We start from the raw sequence: 22,544 nt of genomic DNA, 5'->3' as shown, positions 1-22,544 counted from the left end.
CGTGTTTCTGTAAACCTCATAAATAAAATAAACAATGGTAATAATGAGTTATAAATGTGTGCTTTATTTGTGGAGAAGATAAAACAGACTGAAGAAGAAGCTTTGTCTTGTTACACACAATATCAGATTGCTTTAAGTACTGTGTAGGTAAAATGAAGTATTCTGCAAAGTAAAGCTAATTTCAGGGAGAGACGCTTTAATTTGTCTCCTGAATCTAGGCTGAGTTTTTAATTTTGATGACCTGCTGCACCCAGTCCATCTCAGGGTCTGCACACATGCGATAACCCTTCTTTGTGGTCAAACTGCAGGAAAGAAGATTCGGGTCAGTGTAGAATTGTGAAATGAAATAAAATGAATTCAAAAAAAGTAAATAAATAAGGAAGCAGGGATTGAAAACTTACATGACTCCAGGATGTGTACAGTGTGGTCCTGTTTCTACGTAAGAAACAACGTTTCCTGCAGGGAACGGCCTTTTGTGGAACTCAAAACAGCACAAATCTGCTCCACTTGCACCTGGGCACAAACATTTTAATATTTACCTTTTAATTTTTATGTGCTGATTTACAGAACAAAAAAATGAGCAAGAAGAAATTAAATAAAAACCATGAGTCATTCTTAAAGATCTAAATGAATATTCAGAATCTTTTTACAGTCCATAAAGTGATAAAGTTCATTTGAATATGTGAACATTATTCTTTAAAATGATCATTAATGAACTTCAATAGATGAATACAGAATTAATTTAATGATAAAATACACAAAATCTTACTATCTGCCTTTGTGAAGCTCTGAAGGCAGGAAAGACCCAGCAGAAGCAGCAGGAGAGTACTGGAGGACATGGCTGCTGATGGAGATGACAATCGTGTTGATGTGTGATGTCTGAAAATAATGCAGTTGTGACCCTCTGCGCTGGACTATAAACCTTAGCTTAGTTTGTTTAGTCACCAAATAGATATACTACTGAGAGCGATCGGTCAAATAAGACTGGAGCCAGGAGAGGGCTGTGCCTTTAACATCAACAACATGTTCTAGCCCAGGGGTCGGCAACCTTAAACACTCAAAGAGCCACAAAACCCATTTGACATCTAAAACGAAGATAACGCTGCATATATCATTTTTTACCTTTATGGAAAGTATAGAAAAAAACTGTAGTGTGTTGCATTTACGAAATCAATGAACTGCTACCGAGTAAACAAAATTTTATTTCTGCAAGCAAACAAAAATATTTTGAACAGTTTGAACTAACTTTAACAACAACAACAAAAAAATGCCTGGGTGAAGGTTACTTTCAAATAAAACGTTCTATGTCTAATTGAGACATCTTCGTATTCATGACCAGGGCTCTCAAGTTTTGAAGACAGGCAAGCGTGACATGTCCAACCCCCCGCAACCCCATTTTTTTCATTGGCTGTTGCGTTAAATCTTTCCCAGATAGTGCTATTTTCTGATTGGCTATTGTGTAGCCTCTTTTTTGATTGGCTGATAAGTGTCAGGCTCGACTAAGAACTGAGACGCGCTTGATTACTGCCCAGTTTCCATAGAGACAGCGGTGCAGACTGATACATTTTGGGCGCTGCGGCTTATTAAATATATGATCCATCCATCCATCCATCCATTTTCTACCGCTTATCCGGGACCGGGTTCAGTGTGCACTGGGATGGTTTGCAGCCGAGTGTGAAGCGGCGGGGATGAGAATCAGCACCTCCAAATCAGAGGCCATGGTTCTCAGCCGAAAAAGGGTGGCTTGTCCCCTTCAGGTTGGTGGAGAGCTCCTGCCTCAAGTAGAGGAGTTTAAGTATCTTGGGGTAAATATATGATAAATAGTCAAAAAGTTTTTCTGTGTGAGAAATGCGATGTGTGGTGGGAGAGCGTGAGAAAAGTCCCAAATGCGTGAATGTCACGCATTGAGAGTGACACTTCACAGCCCTGCATGACATCAAAATTATAACTTGCCGGCTGCAGCAAACCAAAAATGCCGTCCACTTCTGTGTGTGTCGGATTTCGCAAGTCGCCGGTTATGATGCACATTTTAAGTGACAAAAAAAATTAAACACGGTTTATTTTAATGTAACAAGAGCATCATAATCTTAGAATTTGGAATTACATTTAAAAAAAAAAAAATAACTAAAATAAAATGAATTTAAATTAAATATTTATTTTCCAAATCTACAGGGAGCCACAGCAGCGGGATGAAAGACCCACTTGCGGCTCCGGAGCCACGGGTTGCCGAACCCTGTTCTAGCCTATTAAGTAAAAATAGCCTTGTCAATGGTATCAAAAGCTGCAGCAAGGTCATGTAACACCAGCAAATAAACACAACCCTGATCAGAGGCCAGTAACAGGTATTTAGCAAACACCATTATCCAGTGTGACTTTATACAACTGAGCAATTGAGGGTTAAGGGCCTTACTCAGGGGCCCAGCAGTTGCAGCTTGATGGACCAGGGATTTGAACTCACAACCTTCTGCTCAGTAGTCTAATGCCTTAACCATTAGGCTACAACTTCCCACAGGTCATTTACCACTGTATCAGTGCTGTCTCTGTGCTATGATGAAGCCTAAATCCTGACTGATACATTTCATGGATATTCTTACTATGCAAAAGTTTAGGAACCCCTGACAATTTCCATGATTTTCATTTATAAATATTTGGGTGTTTGCATCAGCAATATGATTGTGCTCTATCAAATAACCGAAGAACACAGTAATATTTCAGTAGTGAAATGAGGTTTACTGGATTAACAGAAAATGTGCAATATGCATCAAAATAAAATTAGACAGGTGCATAAATTTGTAAATCAGTATTTAGTAGAGCCATTTTTAGCAAAAATAACAGCCTCTAGAATCTAGAGGCTCTTATTTTTTTGTATAGATTCTGGATAAATGTATTTTGAGCCATTTGTCTTTACAAAACATCTACAGTTCAGTTAGGTTTGAGGTATTGCACATCTTAACACACCTTAACACACCTTCTACCAGCTGAAGCACCTGATTATTATTCAGTGTGAACCGTGTTTCTGTAAACCTCGTAAATAAATAAAACACTAATAATGAGTTATAAATGTGTGCTTTATTTGTGCAGAAGATAAAACAGACTGAAGAAGAAGCTTTGTCTTGTTACACACAATATCAGATTGCTTTAAGTACTGTGTAGGTAAAATGAAGCATTCTGCAAAGTAAAGCTAATTTCAGGGAGAGATGCTTTAATTTGTCTCCTGAATTTAGGCTGAGTTTTTAATTTTGATGACCTGCTGCACCCAGTCCACCTCAGGGTCTGCACACATGCTATGACCCTTCTTTGTGGTCAAACTGCAGGAAAGAAGATTTGGGTCAGTAGAGAACTGTGAAATGAGATCAAATGAATTTTAAAAAATGTAAACAAAAAAAAAAGGCAGGATTGAAAACTTACATGACACCAGGAAGTGTACAGTCATCTCTTGTTTCTATGTAAGAAACAACGTTTCCTGCAGGGAACGGTTTTTTGTGGAACTCGAAACAGCACAAATCTGCTCCATTTGCATCTGCGTACAAACATTTTAATATTTACCTCTTAAATTTTGTATTAATTTAAAGAATAAATAAATGAGCGAGAAAAAATGAAATAAAAACCAGGAGTCATTCATAAAGATCTAACTGAATATTCAGAATCATTTTTGGTTCCATGAAGTGATGAAGTTCATTTGAATATGTGAACATTACTCTTTACATATGTGAACATTACTCTTTAAACTGATCAGTAATGAACTTCAATAGATGATTACAGAATTAAATTAATAACAAAAAACACAAAATCTTACTCTGTGCCACTGTGAAGCTCTGAAGGCAGGATAGACCCAGCAGAAGCAGTAGGAGAGTACAGGAGGACATGGCTGCTGATGGAGATGATGATCGTGTTGATGTGTGATGTCTGAAAATAATGCATATATGACCTACGGCGCAGGGCTTATAAACCGATCATAAGAAGAGGAAGAGGAAGAGGAAGAGAGTGTGTGGTGGGGTGGAGGGCATTTTGAACATGACAGAAAGTTCCTATCAGACTAAGTAACAACAAAAACCCCTATACATTTCTTCCACAAGAACCATCTGTGGTTTTTACCTCGAACTAGAAAGAGCTGATCAGCAGTTAATATTTCTTGGACAGTTTCACCTCTCCTGAACGTTATTGATCACACATGAGAATAAGATAAACAGCTTTAAGAAACAATAAATGAGAGTAGAATGTGCATTCCCTGAAGAAAATGTGAATGGTGCTTGCACGTGGCAAATCTCGGCACTCGGTTGCAAGGATGTTTTGGGTCATTCTGCATGATTGCAAGCAAGGGTGCCAATACTTTTGGAGGCGAGCGGACATGAGCATGTGACATGATCCGAATACCCATGACGCGATTACCCTCATTGTCCTGCGTGTTTTGATATGTCACATGTCCATGTTGTGCAAATTTTTGATTTTCACCTGACATCATTTGAAGTCATGTGACTTGAGCAGAGTACACGTGAGCCAGTTCCCCTCATTGTGCTGAGTGTTTTTTTATATGGCACATGTCCGTGTTGTGTTAAATTTTGATTTTCATGTGACATCACGTGACGTGGGGGGCATGGTGGCTTAGTGAGTAGCACGTTCGCCTCACATCTCCAGGGTCTGGGTTCGATTCCCGCCTCTGACTTGTGTGTGTGGAGTTTGCATGTTCTCCCCGTGCCTCGGGGGTTTCCTCCGGGTACTCCGGTTTCCTCCCCCGGTCCAAAGACATGCATGGTAGGTTGATTGGCATCTCTGGAAAATTGTCCGTAGTGTGTGTGTGAGTGAATGAGAGTGTGTGTGCCCTGTGATGGGTTGGCACTCCATCCAGGGTGTATCCTGCCTTGATGCCCGATGACGCCTGAGATGGGCACAGGCTCCCCGTGACCCGAGGTAGTTCGGATAAAGCGGTAGAAAATGAGTGAGAGTGAGTGAGTGAGTGAGTGAGTCACGTGATGTGACCAGAATACATGTGAGCAGAGTGTTTTGATATATGACATGTCCATGTTTTGCTAACTTTTAAATTTCGCTAATTTTGGGGGTGGGGCTACACCAGTGGTGTAGTCTAGTTTTTTGTAGTGAGTATACTGTGATCCCCCCCCTTCCTCATATGCACCCATCCTAGAGCGACACCCCATAGGCACCACCACACTCACTAATGCATAAAATATGCATCTACATGTAATTGAGAGAATTATTAAAGACTGCTTATATGTTATCAACATTCACATTTATTATAAGCAACAAAAGACAGTCAGCTGATAAAACCTGTGCTCCAGGTCCCATATTCATATAACATTTAAAGCTAAATGTAGCTCTTAAAGGTAAAGTTCACCCAAAAATGAAAATTGTATTATTTCCTCACCTTCCTTTCCTTATACGTTAGCGTAAACAGCACAATACGTCACCTCATACAAATATAGTACCAAAAAAATAACAACTAGAGCGTGTTTACTGTATATCACTGCAATTTATTGTTTATTTAATGTATTGTAAGAGTTTGTGTATTCGAAAACGTTTTTATACCTTATTTCTCTTTTATACACCAACTTATCCTCTTATCCCCTTTACCTCATTATCTCTTATATCTCAATATGTTACACCTCACTGTCCATTAAACGTCACTACCTCTTAAACCTCATCGTTCCTTATAGATCACTAACGTTTAGACTTCATTAGAACAAATAACATAATATCCCATAGACCCTTATACCTCATTATCACTTTTACCTCATTATAACTTAGACCTCAATAACCCTGATGTGTGATTTCCCCTTACAGCATTCTCAGTAAACACACCTGATTTATTCTTTAACATTGTACCTTAACACACCTTAACACACCTTCTACCAGCTGAAGCACCTGATTATTATTCAGTGTGAACCGTGTTTCTGTAAACCTCATAAATCAATGAAACAATAATAATGCGTTATAAATGTGTGCTTTATTTGTGCAGAAGATAAAACAGACTGAAGAAGAAGCTTTGTCTTGTTACACACAATATCAGATTGCTTTAAGTACTGTGTAGGTAAAATGAAGCATTCTACAAAGTAAAGCTAATTTCAGGGAGAGACGCTTTAATTTGTCTCCTGAATCTAGGCTGAGTTTTTAATTTTGATGACCTTCTGCACCCAGTCCACCTCAGGGTCTGCACATATGTGACGACCCTTCTTTGTGGTAAAACTGCAGGAAAGAAGATTCGGGTCAGTGTAAAACTGTGAAATGTGATCAAATGAATTTTTAAAAATTTAAACAAAACAAAAAAAAGGCAGGGTTGAAAACTTACATGACACCAGGAAGTGTACAGTCAGGTCTTGTTTCTACGTAAGAAACAACGTTTGCTGCTGGTAACGGTCTTTTGTGGAACTCGAAACAGCAGAAATCTGCTCCATTTGCATCTGCGTACAAACATTTTAATATTTACCTTTTAAATTTTGTACTAATTTAAAGAATAAAAAAATATGCGAGAAAAAATTAAATAAAAACTACGAGTCATTCTTAAAGATCTAAATGAATATTCAGAATCATTTTTGTTTCCATGAAGTGATGAAGTTCATTTGAATATGTGAACATTACTCTTTACATATGTGAACATTACTCTTTACATATGTGAACATTACTCTTTAAATATTTGAATATTATTCTTTCAATATGTGAACATTACTCTTTAAACTGATCATTAATGATCCTCAATAGATGAATACAGAATTAAATTAATAATAAAAAACACAAAATCTTACGCTCTGCCTTTGTGAAGCTCTGAAGGCAGGAAAGACCTAGCAGAAGCAGCAGGAGAGTACAGGAGGACATGACTGCTGATGGAGATGATGATCGTGCTGATGTGTGATGTCTGAAAATAATGTATTTATGGCCCAAGGCGCAGGGCTTATAAACCGATCATAAGAAGAGGAAGAGAGTGTGTGGTGGGGTGGAGGGCATTTTGAACATGACGGAAAGTTCCTGTCAGACTAAGTAACAACAAAAAACCCTATACATTTCTTCAGGAACTATCTGTGGTTTTTACCTCGAACTAGAAAGAGCTGATCAGCAGTTAATATTTCTTGGACAGTTTCGCCTCTCCTGAACGTTATTGATCACACATGAGAATAAGATAAACAGCTTTAAGAAACAATAAATGAAACTAGAATGTGCATTTCCTGAAGAAAATGTGAATGGTGCTTGCACGTGGCAAATCTCAGCACTCGGTTGCTAGGGGTCATTCTGCATGATTGCAAGCGATGGTGCCAATACTTTTGGAGGCGAGCGGACATGAGCATTTGACATGATCCGAATACCCATGACGCGATTACCCTCATTGTCCTGCGTGTTTTGATATGTCACATGTCCATGTTATGCAAATTTTTGATTTTCACGTGACATCATGTGATGTCACGTGACGTGAGCAGAGTACACGTGAGCCTGTTCCCCTCATTGTGCCGAGTGTTTTGATATGTCACATGTCCGTGTTGTGTTAAATTTTGATTTTCACGTGACGTCACGTGATGTGACCAGAATACATGTGAGCTGAGTGTTTTGATATATGACATGTCCATGTTGTGCTAACTTTTAGATTTCGCTTATTTTGGGGGTGGGGCTACACCAGTGGTGTAGTCTAGTTTTTTGTAGTGAGTATACTGTGATCCCCCCCCTTCCTCATATGCACCCATCCTAGAGCGACACCCCATAGGCACCACCACACTCACTAATGCATAAAATATGCATCTACATGTAATTGAGAGCATTATTAAAGACTGCTTATGTGTTATCAACATTCACATTTATTATAAGCAACAAAAGACAGTCAGCTGATAAAACCTGTGCTCCAGGTCCCATATTCATATAACATTTAAGGCTAAATGTAGCTCTTAAAGGTAAAGTTCACCCAAAAATGAAAATTGTATTATTTCCTCACCTTCCTTTCCTTATACGTTAGCGTAAACAGCACAATACGTCACCTCATACAAATATAGTACCAAAAAAATAACAACTAGAGTGTGTTTACTGTATATCACTGCAATTTATTATTTATTTAATGTATTGTAAGAGTTTGTGTATTCGAAAACATTTTTATACCTTATTTCTCTTTTATACACCAACTTATCCTCTTATCCCCTTTACCTCATTATCTCTTATATCTCAATATGTTACAACTCATAGCCCATTAAACGTCACTACCTCTTACACCTCATCGATCCTTATAGATCACTAACGTTTAGACTTCATTATAACCAATAACACGATATCCCATAGACCCTTATACCTCATTATCACTTTTACCTCATTATCACTTAGCCCTTACTATCCCTGATGTGTGATTTCCCCTTACAGCATTCTCAGTAAATACACCTGATTTATTCTTTAACATTGTACCTTAACACACCTTAACACACCTTAACACACCTTCTACCAGCTGAAGCACCTGATTATTATTCAGTGTGAACCGTGTTTCTGTAAACCTCGTAAATAAATAAAACAATAATAATGCGTTATAAATGTGTGCTTTATTTGTGCAGAAGATAAAACAGACTGAAGAAGAAACTTACTGATCATGGCATGTTAATGTATACCTGTTCTAATGCCGTATGCCCCTTTAGGGTCTGATGTCAGAATGTATACGAAGCTATCGTTTTCTTTTTACTTCCCTAATGAAAGTGCATTTTGTTTTGTGTTTAATTTTTGTTTCTTTGCCTTTATAAGAACACAATAGCGTATTAACATCAGTTACCCTTCGATTACTGATCTGTGTATATAATGTACCGCTGCCTTTATACCGTCATTACCCTTCATGTTTAGTATCCAAATGACCACAAAATTATCAGTTACTCGTTTTTCAAACAATGGTGTATTTTATTTGAGCACGAAAGGCGCCATACCGTCTTAATACACCCTGGATAAAACTTTAAAGTCATCTAAAAGTTTGATAGCTAAACCACGCCCACAGACACCTGAAACAAAGGGAGTTTTCCCTCCGAAATCTTGGCCGTAGTATTGGCCATCTCCCAAAAGATGGGTGGAGTTCGCGACCTTTAAATTGTCACAAACACCACCAATCCGTGGTCAGACTTTCGGAACAGCTTGGAGACGACTCCATCTTCCTTCAAAGAAGTTCCAGCAAGCTTCACTTCCAAGATTGACAACTGCTCTGATCTTCAGGAGAACTTGGAAGAACATCTGACCCCACCCTACCTGACTCCAGAGATTTCTCTGTTGCATCCGGACTCTTGTGCAGTAAGCCAGTGCAAGTAACCGTTTCCTTTACCAACCAATTTAGATGCATATTTTAAGTATGAAACTTGCATTGTGTCTTAATGTGAATTTAAGTTTCCGGTGACGATTTCCCAGTTAGGGTGTGATTAATTTTGAAGTTTAAGCTTGCCATTCCTTTCTTTCCTTTCTCTAATTTCTTCTTTCCAGTCTCTTCCTCTCTTTCCCCAATTTTAATTCCCTTTGTTTTATTTTATTTTCATCTTTGTTTTCCCTATTTCTTTTGTTTGTTTGTGTAGTTAGTTTTATGTTGTGTTTGTCTCATTCATTAAATGCCATATTTTTGTGCCACAAGTGATTGTCTCTGAGTATCGCTCACAAATTAAGGTACCTGCAACATCTGGTCTGAACTACATGCTCTATTAAGTTATTTAATTTAAATTACGGAATAAAGAAAAAGGGGGAGTGAAACTTTCTTGGCTGGGAAGATACCTCCTTCATAGAATTAATAAAGGTTACACGGACTGTTCGCCGGACGAACAGACCAAATAAGTGTAACGTTAATTCCATTACCGTTAATTTCAATTTAGATTAAAATATTTAGAGTCACTATAACATGTTATAATGACTCATAAATATTTACCTTCGTTCGTTAGCCAAAATCGCTACATGTGTGTCGGATTTCGCAAGTAAGCAGTTATGACGCATATTTTGAGCAACAAAAAAATTAAACACTGTTTGCTTTAATGTTATAAGAGCATCATAAACTTAGAATTTGGAATTAAATTTTTAAAAACTAACTAAAATAAAATAAGTTTAAATTAAATATTTATTTTCCAAATCTACAGGGAGCCGCAGCAGAGGGATGAAAGAGGCACTTGCAGCTCCGGAGCCGCGGGTTGCCGAACCCTGTTCTAGCCTATTAAGTTAAAATAGCCTGGTCAATGGTATCAAAAGCTGCAGCAAGATCATGTAACACCAGCAAATAAACACAACCCTGATCAGAGGCCAGTAACAGGTATTTAGCAAACACCATTATCCAGTGTGATGTACAACATATACAACTGAGCAATTGAGGGTTAAGGGCCTTATTTAGGGGCCCAGCAGATGTAGCTTGATGGACCAGGGAGTTGAACTCACAACCTTCTGCTCAGTAGTCTAATGCCTTAACTATTAGGTTACAACTTCCCACAGGTCATTTACCACTGTATCAGTGCTGTCTCTGTGCTATGATGAAGCCTAAATCCTGACTGATACATTTCATGGATATTCTTACTATGCAAAAGTTTAGGAACCACTGACAATTTCCATGATTTTCATTTATAAATATTTGGGTGTTTGCATCAGCAATATGATTGTGCTCTATCAAGTAACTGAAGAACACAGTAATATTTCAGTAGTGAAATGAGGTTTATTGGCTTAACACAAAATGCGCAATATGCATCAAAATAAAATTAGACAGGTGCATAAATTTGTAAATCAGTATTTAGTAGAGCCATTTTTAGCAAAAATAACAGCCTCTAGAATCTAGAGGCTCTTATTATTTTGTCTGGATTCTGGATGAATGTATTTGGGCCATTCATCTTTACAAAACATCTCCAGTTCAGTTAGGTTTGAAGTTTGCCAAGCATGGACAGCCCACTTCAAATCACCCACAGATGTTCAATGATATTCAGGTCTGGGGACTGGGATGGTAACTCCAGAACATTGTACTTTCTTCTGCATAAATGCCCGAGTAGATTTTGAGCAGTGTTTTAGGTCGTTGTCTTTTAAAAAATATCCAGCTCACACTTTGTGAATGATTCCTCAACATTATTCTCAAGAATCTGCTGATATTGAGTGGAATCCATGTGTCCCTCAACTTTACCCAGATTCCCAGTACCGGCACTGGCCACACAGCCCCACAGCATGATGGAACCTCCACCAAAGTTTAATGTGGGCAGCAAGTGTTTTTCTTGGAATACTGTGTTCTTTAGCCCACATGCATAACGCCCCTTGTTATAGCCAAATAACCCAATCTTTGTGTCATCACTCCACAGCACCTTATTCCAAAATGAAGCTGGCTTGTCCAAATGTGCGTTTGCAGACCTCAAGCGACTCAGTTTGTGGCATGTGTGCAGAAAAGGCTTCTTTCACATCAGTCTCCCGTACAGCTTCACCTTGTGCAAAGTCCACTGAATTGTTAAACTATGCACAGTGACACCACCTGCAGCACGCTGATGTTGTAGGTCTTTGGAGGTGGTCTGTGGGCTGTTTTTGATCGTTCTCACCATCCTTCGCCTCTCCAATATTTAAGTGGCCTGCCACTTCTGGCCTTAACAAGAACTGTGTCTTGCGGTCCACTGACAGTATTCTCAGTAAATACACCTGATTTATTCTTTAACTCTGCCTTAAACCTCTTATGGACCTCCGCCTATATCCATTGTCCAACAAAAAGTGGTACAGCTCCCACATACTTTGAGACACAGGGGTGAGAGCACAGGGGTCTCATTTGAAAGAAGAGATTCTCTAGTTTCAGAAACTAGTTTCAGATTGATTCTAGGCCTTACTGGCACAAAGTTACAGGGGTTTGAATGCAGATTTTCCTGTCCGCCTGGGTTGTTTTTCTGATAAACTGATTAATCTTATTTTTCTGGAACATATTAGGGACAAACCAACAACTGAGAGTCATAGCCACATGTCTTGGCTTTCACCAAAAAAATTTCAAGTCAAAAGACCCAAAAATGGATTTTATATGAATATTTTTCTATGGCCCTGGTCGTCGGGTGCAGCGTTTTTGTGTACCTGTTTACTATATAACTTTGAAATAAAAGGCTGCAGGCTCAGTCTGACAAGCCATAAATAAGCCTAGACTCTCTCTCTATCACTCTGGTGTGAAAACAGGCCTGTAACTTGACACCCTGAGCTGTGAGAGGGACAAAAGGTCAGGGATTACGCAAGAATTTTTCTGCGCATCCAGTTCACGCAGACACAGTCAAAGAACATACGGCATGTCGCATACCGTTGGAATCGTCTGCTTATTGGCTAAACAGCTGTATAGGTCCCGGCCCATTTCATTGCTATTGGAAGGAGTAATTGTCAGTCAAAGGTGGGTTCCCAAAAAATGAGGTCATGCCACCATTGGCTTTCCAGCCGTCTATCTCTGCCATACAAGCACCGATTGGCTCAAATGCGGGCTTTTTTGATTCGTTAGGACCTGGGCTATAATGACGTAGGCTTTGAATTTTTGAATATCCCAATTAGGAGTTAGAGCGGCAAAACCAGATGATGGCGCACTTCTGTTTCCAGTTTTCAGAACACTAACGGAATATTTGCGGCGCGACCAGAGCGTTTTGGATTAAAAGGCTTACAGATTTCAATTCCTTGGACGTGTGTGGATTTTTGTGGATTATTTGTGTTGGAATATATTACCCCAGTGAAGAAAGAGACGCGTCTAAAGGTAAGGGAAAACCGGTATAGCGCCACCTAGGTCAGTTTTGTCCAAAATTTTTTTCTAATTGTATGAAGGCTGTGAATCATATTGTGCTTTGTGTGTGGGCTTAAAAAATTATTGAGAGTATAAACTTTACTAGGTAAATAGGTTTTTTCGTGTTTTTGGAGGATTTGATGCTTTAAAGTTGAATTGAAGCTTGTTTCTGGGTCATCCCCTAGTGGTCACTTCTACTTCCGTGCCGTGTACGGCACAGGGCCCGTAAGAGGTTAAATAGTTCTCTCTATGTGATAGTGATGTTATTGCACATCTTAACACACCTTAACACACCTTCCACCAGCTGAAGCACCTGATTATTATTCAGTGTGAACTGTGTTTCTGTAAACCTCGTCAATAAATAAAACAATAATAATGAGTTATAAATGTGTGCTTTATTTGTGCAGAAGATAAAACAGACTGAAGAAGAAGCTTTGTCTTGTTACACACAATATCAGATTGCTTTAAGTACTGTGTAGGTAAAATGAAGCATTCTGCAAAGTAAAGCTAATTTCAGGGAGAGATGCTTTAATTTGTCTCCTGAATCTAGGCTGAGTTTTTAATTTTGATGACCTGCTGCACCCAGTCCACCTCAGGGTCTGCACATATGCGAAAACCCCTCTTTGTGGTCAAACTGCAGGAAAGAAGATTCGGGTCAGTGTAGAATTGTGAAATGAAATAAAATGAATAAAAATAAATAAATAAGGAAGCAGGGATTGAAAACTTACATGACTCCAGGATGTATACAGTCTGGTCTTGTTTCTTCGTAAGAAACAACGTTTGCTGCAGGGAACGGCCTTTTGTGGAACTCAAAACAGCACAAATCTGCTCCACTTGCACCTGCGGACAAACATTATAATATTTACCTTTTAATTTTTATGTGCTGATTTACAGAACAAAAAAATGAGCAAGAAGAAATTAAATAAAAACCACGAGTCATTCTTAAAGATCTAAATGAATATTCAGAATCTTTTTACAGTCCATAAAGTGATAAAGTTAATTTGAATATGTGAACATTATTCTTTAAAATGATCATTAATGAACTTCAATAGATGAATACAGAATTAATTTAATGATAAAATACACAAAATCTTACGCTCTGCCTTTGTGAAGCTCTGAAGGCAGGAAAGACCCAGCAGAAGCAGCAAAAGAGTACTGGAGGACATGGCTGCTGATGGAGATGATGATCGTGTTGATGTGTGATGTCTGAAAATAATGCAGTTGTGACCCTCTGCGCTGGACTATAAACCTTAGCTTAGTTTGTTTAGTCACCAAATAGATATACAAACTGAGAGCGATCGGTCAAATAAGACTGGAGCCAGGAGAGGGCTGTGCCTTTAACATCAACAACATGTTCTAGCCCAGGGGTCGGCAACCTTAAACACTCAAAGAGCCACAAAACCCATTTGACATCTAAAACGAAGATAACGCTGCATATATCATTTTTTACCTTTATGGAAAGTATAGAAAAAAACTGTAGTGTGTTGCATTTACGAAATCAATGAACTGCTACCGAGTAAACAAAATTTTATTTCTGCAAGCAAACAAAAATATTTTGAACAGTTTGAACTAACTTTAACAACAACAACAAAAAAATGCCTGGGTGAAGGTTACTTTCAAATAAAACGTTCTATGTCTAATTGAGACATCTTCGTATTCATGACCAGGGCTCTCAAGTTTTGAAGACAGGCAAGCGTGACATGTCCAACCCCCCCGCAACCCCATTTTTTTCATTGGCTGTTGCGTTAAATCTTTCCCAGATAGTGCTATTTTCTGATTGGCTATTGTGTAGCCTCTTTTTTGATTGGCTGATAAGTGTCAGGCTCGACTAAGAACTGAGACGCGCTTGATTACTGCCCAGTTTCCATAGAGACAGCGGTGCGGACTGATACATTTTGGGCGCTGCGGCTTATTAAATATATGATCCATCCATCCATCCATCCATTTTCTACCGCTTATCCGGGACCGGGTCCAGTGTGCACTGGGATGGTTTGCAGCCGAGTGTGAAGCGGCGGGGATGAGAATCAGCACCTCCAAATCAGAGGCCATGGTTCTCAGCCGAAAAAGGGTGGCTTGTCCCCTTCAGGTTGGTGGAGAGCTCCTGCCTCAAGTAGAGGAGTTTAAGTATCTTGGGGTAAATATATGATAAATAGTCAAAAAGTTTTTCTGTGTGAGAAATGCGATGTGTGGTGGGAGAGCGTGAGAAAAGTCCCAAATGCGTGAATGTCACGCATTGAGAGTGACACTTCACAGCCCTGCATGACATCAAAATTATAACTTGCCGGCTGCAGCAAACCAAAAATGCCGTCCACTTCTGTGTGTGTCGGATTTCGCAAGTCGCAGGTTATGATGCACATTTTAAGTGACAAAAAAAATTAAACACGGTTTATTTTAATGTAACAAGAGCATCATAATCTTAGAATTTGGAATTACATTTTTTTTAAAAAAAAAAGACTAAAATAAAATTAATTTAAATTAAATATTTATTTTCCAAATCTACAGGGAGCCACAGCAGCGGGATGAAAGACCCACTTGCGGCTCCGGAGCCACGGGTTGCCGAACCCTGTTCTAGCCTATTAAGTAAAAATAGCCTGGTCAATGGTATCAAAAGCTGCAGCAAGATCATGTAACACCAGCAAGTAAACACAACCCTGATCAGAGGCCAGTAACAGGTATTTAGCAGACACCGTTATCCAATGTGACTTACAATTTATACAACTGAGCAATTGAGGGTTAAGGGCCTTACTCAGGGGCCCAGCAGTTGCAGCTTGATGGACCAGGGATTTGAACTCACAACCTTCTGCTCAGTAGTCTAATGCCTTAACCATTAGGTTACAACTTCCCACAGGTCATTTACCACTGTACCAGTGCTGTCTCTGTGCTATGATGAAGCCTAAATCCTGAGTGATACATTTCATGGATATTCTTACTATGCAAAAGTTTAGGAACCCCTGACAATTTCCATGATTTTCATTTATAAATATTTGGGTGTTTGCATCAACAATATGATTGTGCTCTATCAAATAACCGAAGAACACAGTAATATTTCAGTAGTGAAATGAGGTTTACTGGATTAAGAGAAAATGTGCAATATGCATCAAAATAAAATAAGACAGGTGCATAAATTTGTAAATCAGTATTTAGTAGGGCCATTTTTAGCAAAATAACAGCCTCTAGAATCTAGAGGCTCTTATTTTTTTGTATGGATTCTGGATGAATGTATTTTGAGCCATTTGTCTTTACAAAACATCTACAGTTCAGTTAGGTTTGAGGTATTGCACATCTTAACACACCTTAACACACCTTCTACCAACTGAAGCACCTGATTATTATTCAGTGTGAACGTGTTTCTGTAAACCTCGTAAATAAATAAAACACTAATAATGAGTTATAAATGTGTGCTTTATTTGTGCAGAAGATAAAACAGACTGAAGAAGAAGCTTTGTCTTGTTACACACAATATCAGATTGCTTTAAGTACTGTGTAGGCATTGTAAAATGAAGCATTCTGCAAAGTAAAGCTAATGTCATGGAGAGACGCTTTAATTTGTCTACTGAATCTAAGCTGAGTTTTTAATTTTGATGATCTGCTGCACCCAGTCCATCTCAGGGTCTGCACATATGCGATAACCCTTCTTTGTGGTCAAACTGCACCAAAGAAGATTCGGGTCAGTGTACAATTGTGAAATGAAATAAAATGAATTTAAAAAAAGTAAATAAATAAGGAAGCAGGGATTGAAAACTTACATGACTCCAGGATGTGTACAGTGTGGTCCTGTTTCTACGTAAGAAACAACGTTTCCTGCAGCGAACGGTCTTTTGTGGAACTCAAAACAGCACAATCCCGCTTCACTTGCATCTGCGTACAAACAATTTTTATTACTTACATTTTAATTTTTTGTACTGATTTACAGAACAAAAAAATGAGCAAGAAGAAATGAAATAAAAAGCATGAGTCATTATTAAAGATCTAAATGAATATTCAGAATCTTTTTACAGTCCATAAAGTGATAAAGTTCATTTGAATATGTGAACATTATTCTTTAAAATGATCATTAATGAACTTCAATAGATGAATGCAGAATTAATTTAATGATAAAATACACAAAATCTTATGCTCTGCTTTTGTGAAGCTCTGAAGGCAGGAAAGACCCAGCAGAAGCAGCAGAAGAGTACAGGAGGACATGGCTGCTGACGGAGATGATGATCGTGTTGATGTGTGATGTCTGAAAATAATGCAGTTGTGACCCTCTGCGCTGGACTATAAACCTTAGCTTAGTTTGTTTAGTCACCAAATAGATATACAAACTGAGAGCGATTGGTCAAATAAGACTGGAGCCAGGAGAGGGCTGTGCCTTTAACATCAACAACATGTTCTAGCCCAGGGGTCGGCAACCTTTAACACTCAAAGAGCCATTTGGACCCGTTTCCCACAGAAAAAAGAAAAAGGGAGCCACAAAACCCATTTGACATCTAAAATGAAGATAACGCTGCATATATCGTTTTTTACCTTTATGGAAAGTATAGAAAAAACTGTAGTGTGTTGCATTTATGAAATCAATGAACTGCTACCGAGTAAACAAAATTTTATTTCTGCAAGCAAACAAAAATATTTTGAACAGTTTGAACTAACTTTAACAACAACAAAAAAAAAAACGCTGGGGTGAAGGTTACTTTCAAATAAAATGAAAAAAATTGGGGTTGCGGGGGGGTTGGTGATGTCACGCATGGCTTTCCTCAAGTTTTGAAGACAGGCAAGCGTGACATCTCCAACCCCCCCCCCCCCCCGCACCCCATTTTTTTCATTGGCTGTTGTGTTAAATCTTTCCCAGATAGTGCTATTTTCTGATTGGCTGTTGTGTAGCCTCTTTTTTGATTGGCTGATAAGTGTCAGGCTCAACTAAGCACTGAGACGCGCTTGATTCCTGCCCGGTTCCATAGAGATGGCGGTGCGGACTGATACATTTTGGGCGCTGCGGCTTATTAAATATATGATCCATCCATTTTCTACCGCTTATCCGGGACTGCGTCGCGGGGGCAGCAGTCTAAGCAGGGATGCCCAGACTTCCCTCTCCCCAGACACTTCCTCCAGCTCTTCCGGGGGAATACCGAGGCGTTCCCAGGCCAGCTGAGAGACATAGTCCCTCCAGCGTGTCCTAGGTCTTCCCCGGGGCCTCTCCCGGTTGGACATGCCCAGAACACTTTCTCACGAAGGCATCCAGGAGGCATCCGGAACAAATGCCCAAGCCACCTCAGCTGACTCCTCTCGATGTGGAGGAGCAGCGGCTCTACTCTGAGCTCCTCCCGAGTGACCGAGCTCCTCACCCCATCTCTGAGGGAGAGCCCAGCCACCCTGAGGAGGAAACTCATTTCGGCCACCTGTATCCGGGATCTTGTCCTTTCGGTCATGACCCAAAGCTCATGACCATAGGTGAGGGGAGGAACATAGATCGACTGGTAAATAGAGAGCTTTGCCTTGCGGCTCAGCTCTTTCTTCACCACAACAGACCGGTATATCGACCGCATCACTGCAGAAGATACACAGATCCGCCTGTCGATCTCCCGCTCCATCCTTCCCTCACTCGTAAACAAGACCCCGGGCCTGGCTCCAGGGCGACATCACGGACCTTGTTTTATTCTTCTTCATAAAGGGTTTTGAAACTGCTCTTTGTCTGGCCTAGACAAAGGACACCCAGGACCAGTTTGCCTTGGGAGACCCTACCAGTGGCAGAAAGCCCCAGACAACATAGCTCCTAGGATCATTCAGGCACACAAACCCCTCCACCACAATAAGGTGGCGGTTCAAGGAGGGGGAAGCAGTGCCCTGCTCACACTGTTTACAGTGGGAGTGGGAATCTGCTCACTTCGACTGGGGACATTCTCGGACGGTGGAAGGAGTACTTCGAGGTTCTCCTGAACCCCACCGACATATCGTCCACTGAGGAAGCAGAGGCCGAGGACTCAGTTGTGGACTCGTCGACCCCCAAGCTGAGGTCACTCCTGCCTCAAGTAGAAGAGTTTAAGTATCTTGGGGTAAATATATGATAAATAGTCAAAAAGTTTTTCTGTGTGAGAAATACGATGTGTGGCGGGAGAGCGTGATAAAAGACCCAAATGCGTGACTGTCACGCATTGAGAGTGACACTTCACAGCCCTGCATGACATCAAAATTATAACTTGCCGGCTGCAGCAAACCAAAAATGCCGTCCATATCTGTGTGTCGGATTTCGCAAGTCGCCGGTTATGATGCACATTTTGAGTGACAAAAAAAATTAAACACGGTTTATTTTAATGTAACAAGAGCATCATAATCTTAGCATTTGGAATTACATTTTTTAAAAAATAACAAATAAAATGAATTAAATATTAATTTTCCAAATGTACAGGGAGCCGAAGCAGAGGGATGAAAAAGCCACTTGCGGCTTGCCGCGGGTTGCCGAACCCTGTTCTAGCCTATTAAGTTAAAATAGCCTGGTCAATGGTATCAAAAGCTGCAGTAAGGTCATGTAACACCAGCAAGTAAACACAACCCTGATCAGAGGCCAGTAACAGGTATTTAGCAGACACCGTTATCCAGTGTGACTTACAATTTATACAACTGAGCAATTGAGGGTTAAGGGCCTTACTCAGGGGCCCAGCAGTTGCAGCTTGATGGGCCACTTCCAACTCCACCTCCATCATCAAGATTGATGACGACACTGTTGTGGTAGGCCTGATCTACAACAACGACGAGACGGCCTACCTACAGGAGACTAAAAACCTAGAAAGATGGTGCCAGGAGAACAATCTTCTCCTGAACGCCAGCAATAGTAAGGAGTTGATAGTGGACTTCAGCACAAAGCAGGAGCGGTCATACCAACCGCTAAACATCAATGGGACCCCAGTGGAGAGAGTGGACAGTTTCCGGTACCTAGGTGTTCACATCACACAGGACCTGTCTTGGTCCTGTCACATCAACACCCTGGTGAAGAAGGCCCAGCAGCAAACTACCCTCTCAGGTGCTAAAGACCTTCTACACCTGCACCATTGAGAGCGTCCTGACGGTCACCACCACTTCTTGGTTCGGGAACAGCACCATGCAGGACAGTCAAGCCCTCCAGCTGAATGCACCATCCACACCGAGCTCCCTGACCTGCAGGACATCTACAGCACGCGGTGCCGGTCCAGGGCCAGGAAGATTGTCAGCCATCCCAACAATGGACTCTTTTCTTTGTTGCGTTCAGGGAAGCGCTTCAGCTCCTTGAAAGCAAACACAGAGAGAATGAGGAGAAGCTTCTTCCTGTAGTCCATTCAGAGTTTAAACCAGGAAACACCCGGAATCTAGTACGGGACAACCATCAACCCTAGTGAAGAAGCCTGGCAGCAAACTACCCTCTTAGGTGCTAAAGACCTTCTACACCTGCACCATTGAGAGCGTCCTGATGGTCAGCACCAGGACAGGCAAGCACTCCAGCTGAACGCACCATCCACACCGAGCTCCCTGACCTGCAGGACATATCTCAATATTCTACCTGATCATTTAAAATTTTCCAGTGAAATCATTTATGAAGCCATTGCGGCACAAATAGATGGTGTGTGCTTTTCTACAGTGGTTTAACTCTTAGTTAATTGTGCCCCAGTATTTAACCCAGAGTGCATTTACTGTATATCGCTGCAATTTAAGGCTTTTAGTAATTAATTATTTCAGAATTTTATGACAAATAGCACACATGTACTTTCAGAGAGTTTGTGCATGACAAAACATTGTTTTATATATATAATTCCCCTTTTATACAAAAAATTATCCTCTTATTTCCTTTAACTTATCATCACTTACTCATCAATACCTAAAAATACTGTCCATTAAACTTTACTCTCTAATATCCCTGATGTGTGACTTCCCCTTACAGTATTCTCAGTAAATACACCTGATTTATTCTTTAACTCTGCCTTAAATATTTCTCTCTATGTGATAGTGATGGTATTGCACACCTTAACACACCTTAACACACCTTCTACCAGCTGAAGCACCTGATTATTATTCAGTGTGAACCGTGTTTCTGTAAACCTCATAAATAAATAAAACAATAATAATGAGTTATAAATGTGTGCTTTATTTGTGCAGAAGATAAAACAGACAGAAGAAGAAACTTTGTCTTGTTACACACAATATCAGATTGCTTTAAGTACTGTGTAGGTAAAATGAAGCATTCTGCAAAGTAAAGCTAATTTCAGGGAGAGACACTTTAATTTGTCTCCTGAATCTAGGCTGAGTTTTTAATCTTGATGACCTGCTGCACCCAGTCCACCTCAGGGTCTGCACACATGCGATGACCCTTCTTTGTGGTCAAACTGCAGGAAAGAAGATTTGGGTCAGTGTATAATCGTGAAATTAAATTAAATTAATTTTACAAAATTTAAAAAAAAAAAAAAAAAAAAAAGGGGGGCAGGGTTGAAAACTTACATGACACCAGGAAGTGTACAGTCAGGTCTTGTTTCTTCGTAAGAAACAACGTTTCCTGCAGGGAACGGTCTTTTGTGGAACTTGAAACAGCACAAATCTGCTCCACTTGCACCTGCGTACAAACATTTTAATATTTACCTTTTTAATTTTTTTTTGTACAAATGTAAAGAATAAAAAAGCAAGAAAACATGAACTAAAAAGCATGAGTCATTCTTAAAGATCGAAATGAATATTCAGAATCCATAAAGTGATAAAGTTCATTTGAATATGTGAACATTACTCTTTAAAATGATCATCAATGAACTTCAATAGATGAAAACAGAATTAAATTAATAATAAAAAAACACAAAATCTTACTCTGTGCCTTTGTGAAGCTCTGAAGGCAGGAAAGACCCAGCAGAAGTAGCAGGACCATAGAGGATGACATGGCTGCTGATGGAGATGATGATTGTGCTGATGTGTGAGATGTATGAATGATGTGGATGTGACCGTCAACACTGGGTTTATAAGCTGATCAGAGGAGGAAGAGGAGGAGAATGAGGAGGAGGATGACAGTTTGAAGGAATGAAAAAAAAATCCATGCTGAGTAAGAAAACACGAAGCGAACAAGCACTCTTCCTGTGGTTTTCACCTAAAGACAGAAAGATCTCAGCAGATTTAACAGCTTGTAGATACAACATGCTATCTTTAATCATGCGCATGAAGAAAATGATCTAAAGAACATGACAAGAGCATTCCCATGCCATGAAGACATGGTGTGGAGGTGAAGGTTGGGATGACGAACTCAAGAACCTATTTTTGTTTTTTTTAATCTAAAGAATTAGCATCAAATGCATTTTCATAATAATCCAAGTTAGGTTGCCATAGATTCTGGAACCTTTCTGCTGAGTTTTGGACTGTAGTTCTTAATCTTTCAAGCTGGAGGAAGGACATAATTTCGCACACCCAACGTGAGTGTTTTGGAGGTGAGGGAGATTTCCAATTTGTAAGAATTAATCGACGGGCTAACAGTGTAGAAAATGCTATTATTTGAGATTGGCCTCTTGAGACCCCAACTTTAGTGTGTACCACCCCAAATATTGCAATGATAGGATCTGGATCGATATTCCTTTTACAAATGTAGGTGAATGTATTAAATATCTCAGACCAGAATATGCCTATGCTTGGGCATGATCAGAACATGTGAGCCAAAGAAGCAGGGGCTTGGTGACAACACGTACAGTTGGGATCCACATTAGGATATATTTTGGCCAATTTGGTCCTAGAAAGGTGCAGACGATTAAATACTTTGAATTGTATCAATCTGTGCCTAATAAAAAATAGACGATGTGTATAATTTATGTATAGCTCTTTGCCAAATTTCATCCGTCAATTCTGTATTTAGATCCTCCTCCCACTGTACCTTAAGAGACAGAAG

At 39.8% G+C, this 22,544-nt stretch overlaps 4 protein-coding genes and 1 long non-coding RNA gene across 8 annotated transcripts in view; 1 reads left to right on the top strand and 4 right to left on the bottom strand.

The window, feature by feature from the left end:
* LOC113635030 (C-C motif chemokine 18-like) overlaps positions 1-16,812 on the bottom strand; it is a 59,391-nt gene extending 42,579 nt beyond the window's left edge. Inside the window, exons 1-3 of one of the 3 annotated variants that reach the window (XR_007141032.1) lie at positions 16,789-16,812; positions 13,414-13,525; positions 13,062-13,319 (exon numbers count right to left, since the gene is read on the bottom strand). Coding sequence is in view for 2 of the 3 variants with exons in the window: in XM_047815508.1 (XP_047671464.1) it covers positions 13,232-13,319; positions 13,414-13,525; positions 13,782-13,851 (270 nt within the window). In the remaining variant the exon portion in view is untranslated. Of the gene's footprint in view, positions 1-13,061; positions 13,320-13,413; positions 13,526-13,781; positions 13,967-16,788 lie in introns of those variants that run through there. The other 2 variants (XM_047815508.1, XM_047815509.1) reach the window with 2 other exon arrangements.
* LOC125141611 (C-C motif chemokine 3-like) lies at positions 45-984 on the bottom strand. The gene is made up of 3 exons (XM_047815510.1): positions 770-984; positions 402-513; positions 45-302 (listed from the first exon to the last, which is right to left on the bottom strand). Exons 1-3 carry the CDS (start codon positions 837-839, stop codon positions 215-217), a joined length of 270 nt encoding a protein of 89 aa, XP_047671466.1. The 5' UTR covers positions 840-984; the 3' UTR covers positions 45-214.
* On the top strand, positions 1,695-3,175 carry LOC125141772. The gene is made up of 2 exons (XR_007141203.1): positions 1,695-1,757; positions 2,173-3,175. It is a non-coding gene; the product is annotated as an uncharacterized LOC125141772 (long non-coding RNA).
* LOC125141642 (C-C motif chemokine 3-like) lies at positions 3,051-3,958 on the bottom strand. The gene is made up of 3 exons (XM_047815511.1): positions 3,797-3,958; positions 3,409-3,520; positions 3,051-3,308 (listed from the first exon to the last, which is right to left on the bottom strand). Exons 1-3 carry the CDS (start codon positions 3,864-3,866, stop codon positions 3,221-3,223), a joined length of 270 nt encoding a protein of 89 aa, XP_047671467.1. The 5' UTR covers positions 3,867-3,958; the 3' UTR covers positions 3,051-3,220.
* LOC125141697 (C-C motif chemokine 18-like) lies at positions 5,941-21,811 on the bottom strand. Of its 2 annotated transcripts, none has more exons than XM_047815514.1 (3): positions 21,485-21,811; positions 21,128-21,239; positions 5,941-6,198 (listed from the first exon to the last, which is right to left on the bottom strand). In XM_047815514.1, exons 1-3 carry the CDS (start codon positions 21,552-21,554, stop codon positions 6,111-6,113), a joined length of 270 nt encoding a protein of 89 aa, XP_047671470.1. In that variant the 5' UTR covers positions 21,555-21,811; the 3' UTR covers positions 5,941-6,110. The 2 variants fall into 2 exon arrangements, with proteins under 2 accessions (XP_047671470.1, XP_047671469.1); XM_047815513.1 differs by lacking the exons at positions 21,128-21,239; positions 21,485-21,811 and adding exons at positions 6,302-6,413; positions 6,756-6,972.
* Between the last annotated feature and the right edge of the window lie 733 nt (positions 21,812-22,544).

The sequence above is a fragment of the Tachysurus fulvidraco genome, chromosome 1 (genome assembly GCF_022655615.1).
Source record: "Tachysurus fulvidraco isolate hzauxx_2018 chromosome 1, HZAU_PFXX_2.0, whole genome shotgun sequence".
In the NCBI taxonomy this organism is placed as follows: domain Eukaryota; kingdom Metazoa; phylum Chordata; class Actinopteri; order Siluriformes; family Bagridae; genus Tachysurus; species Tachysurus fulvidraco.
Note: the sequence above shows the minus strand (reverse complement) of the source record. Positions and strands in the feature narration are given on the sequence as shown.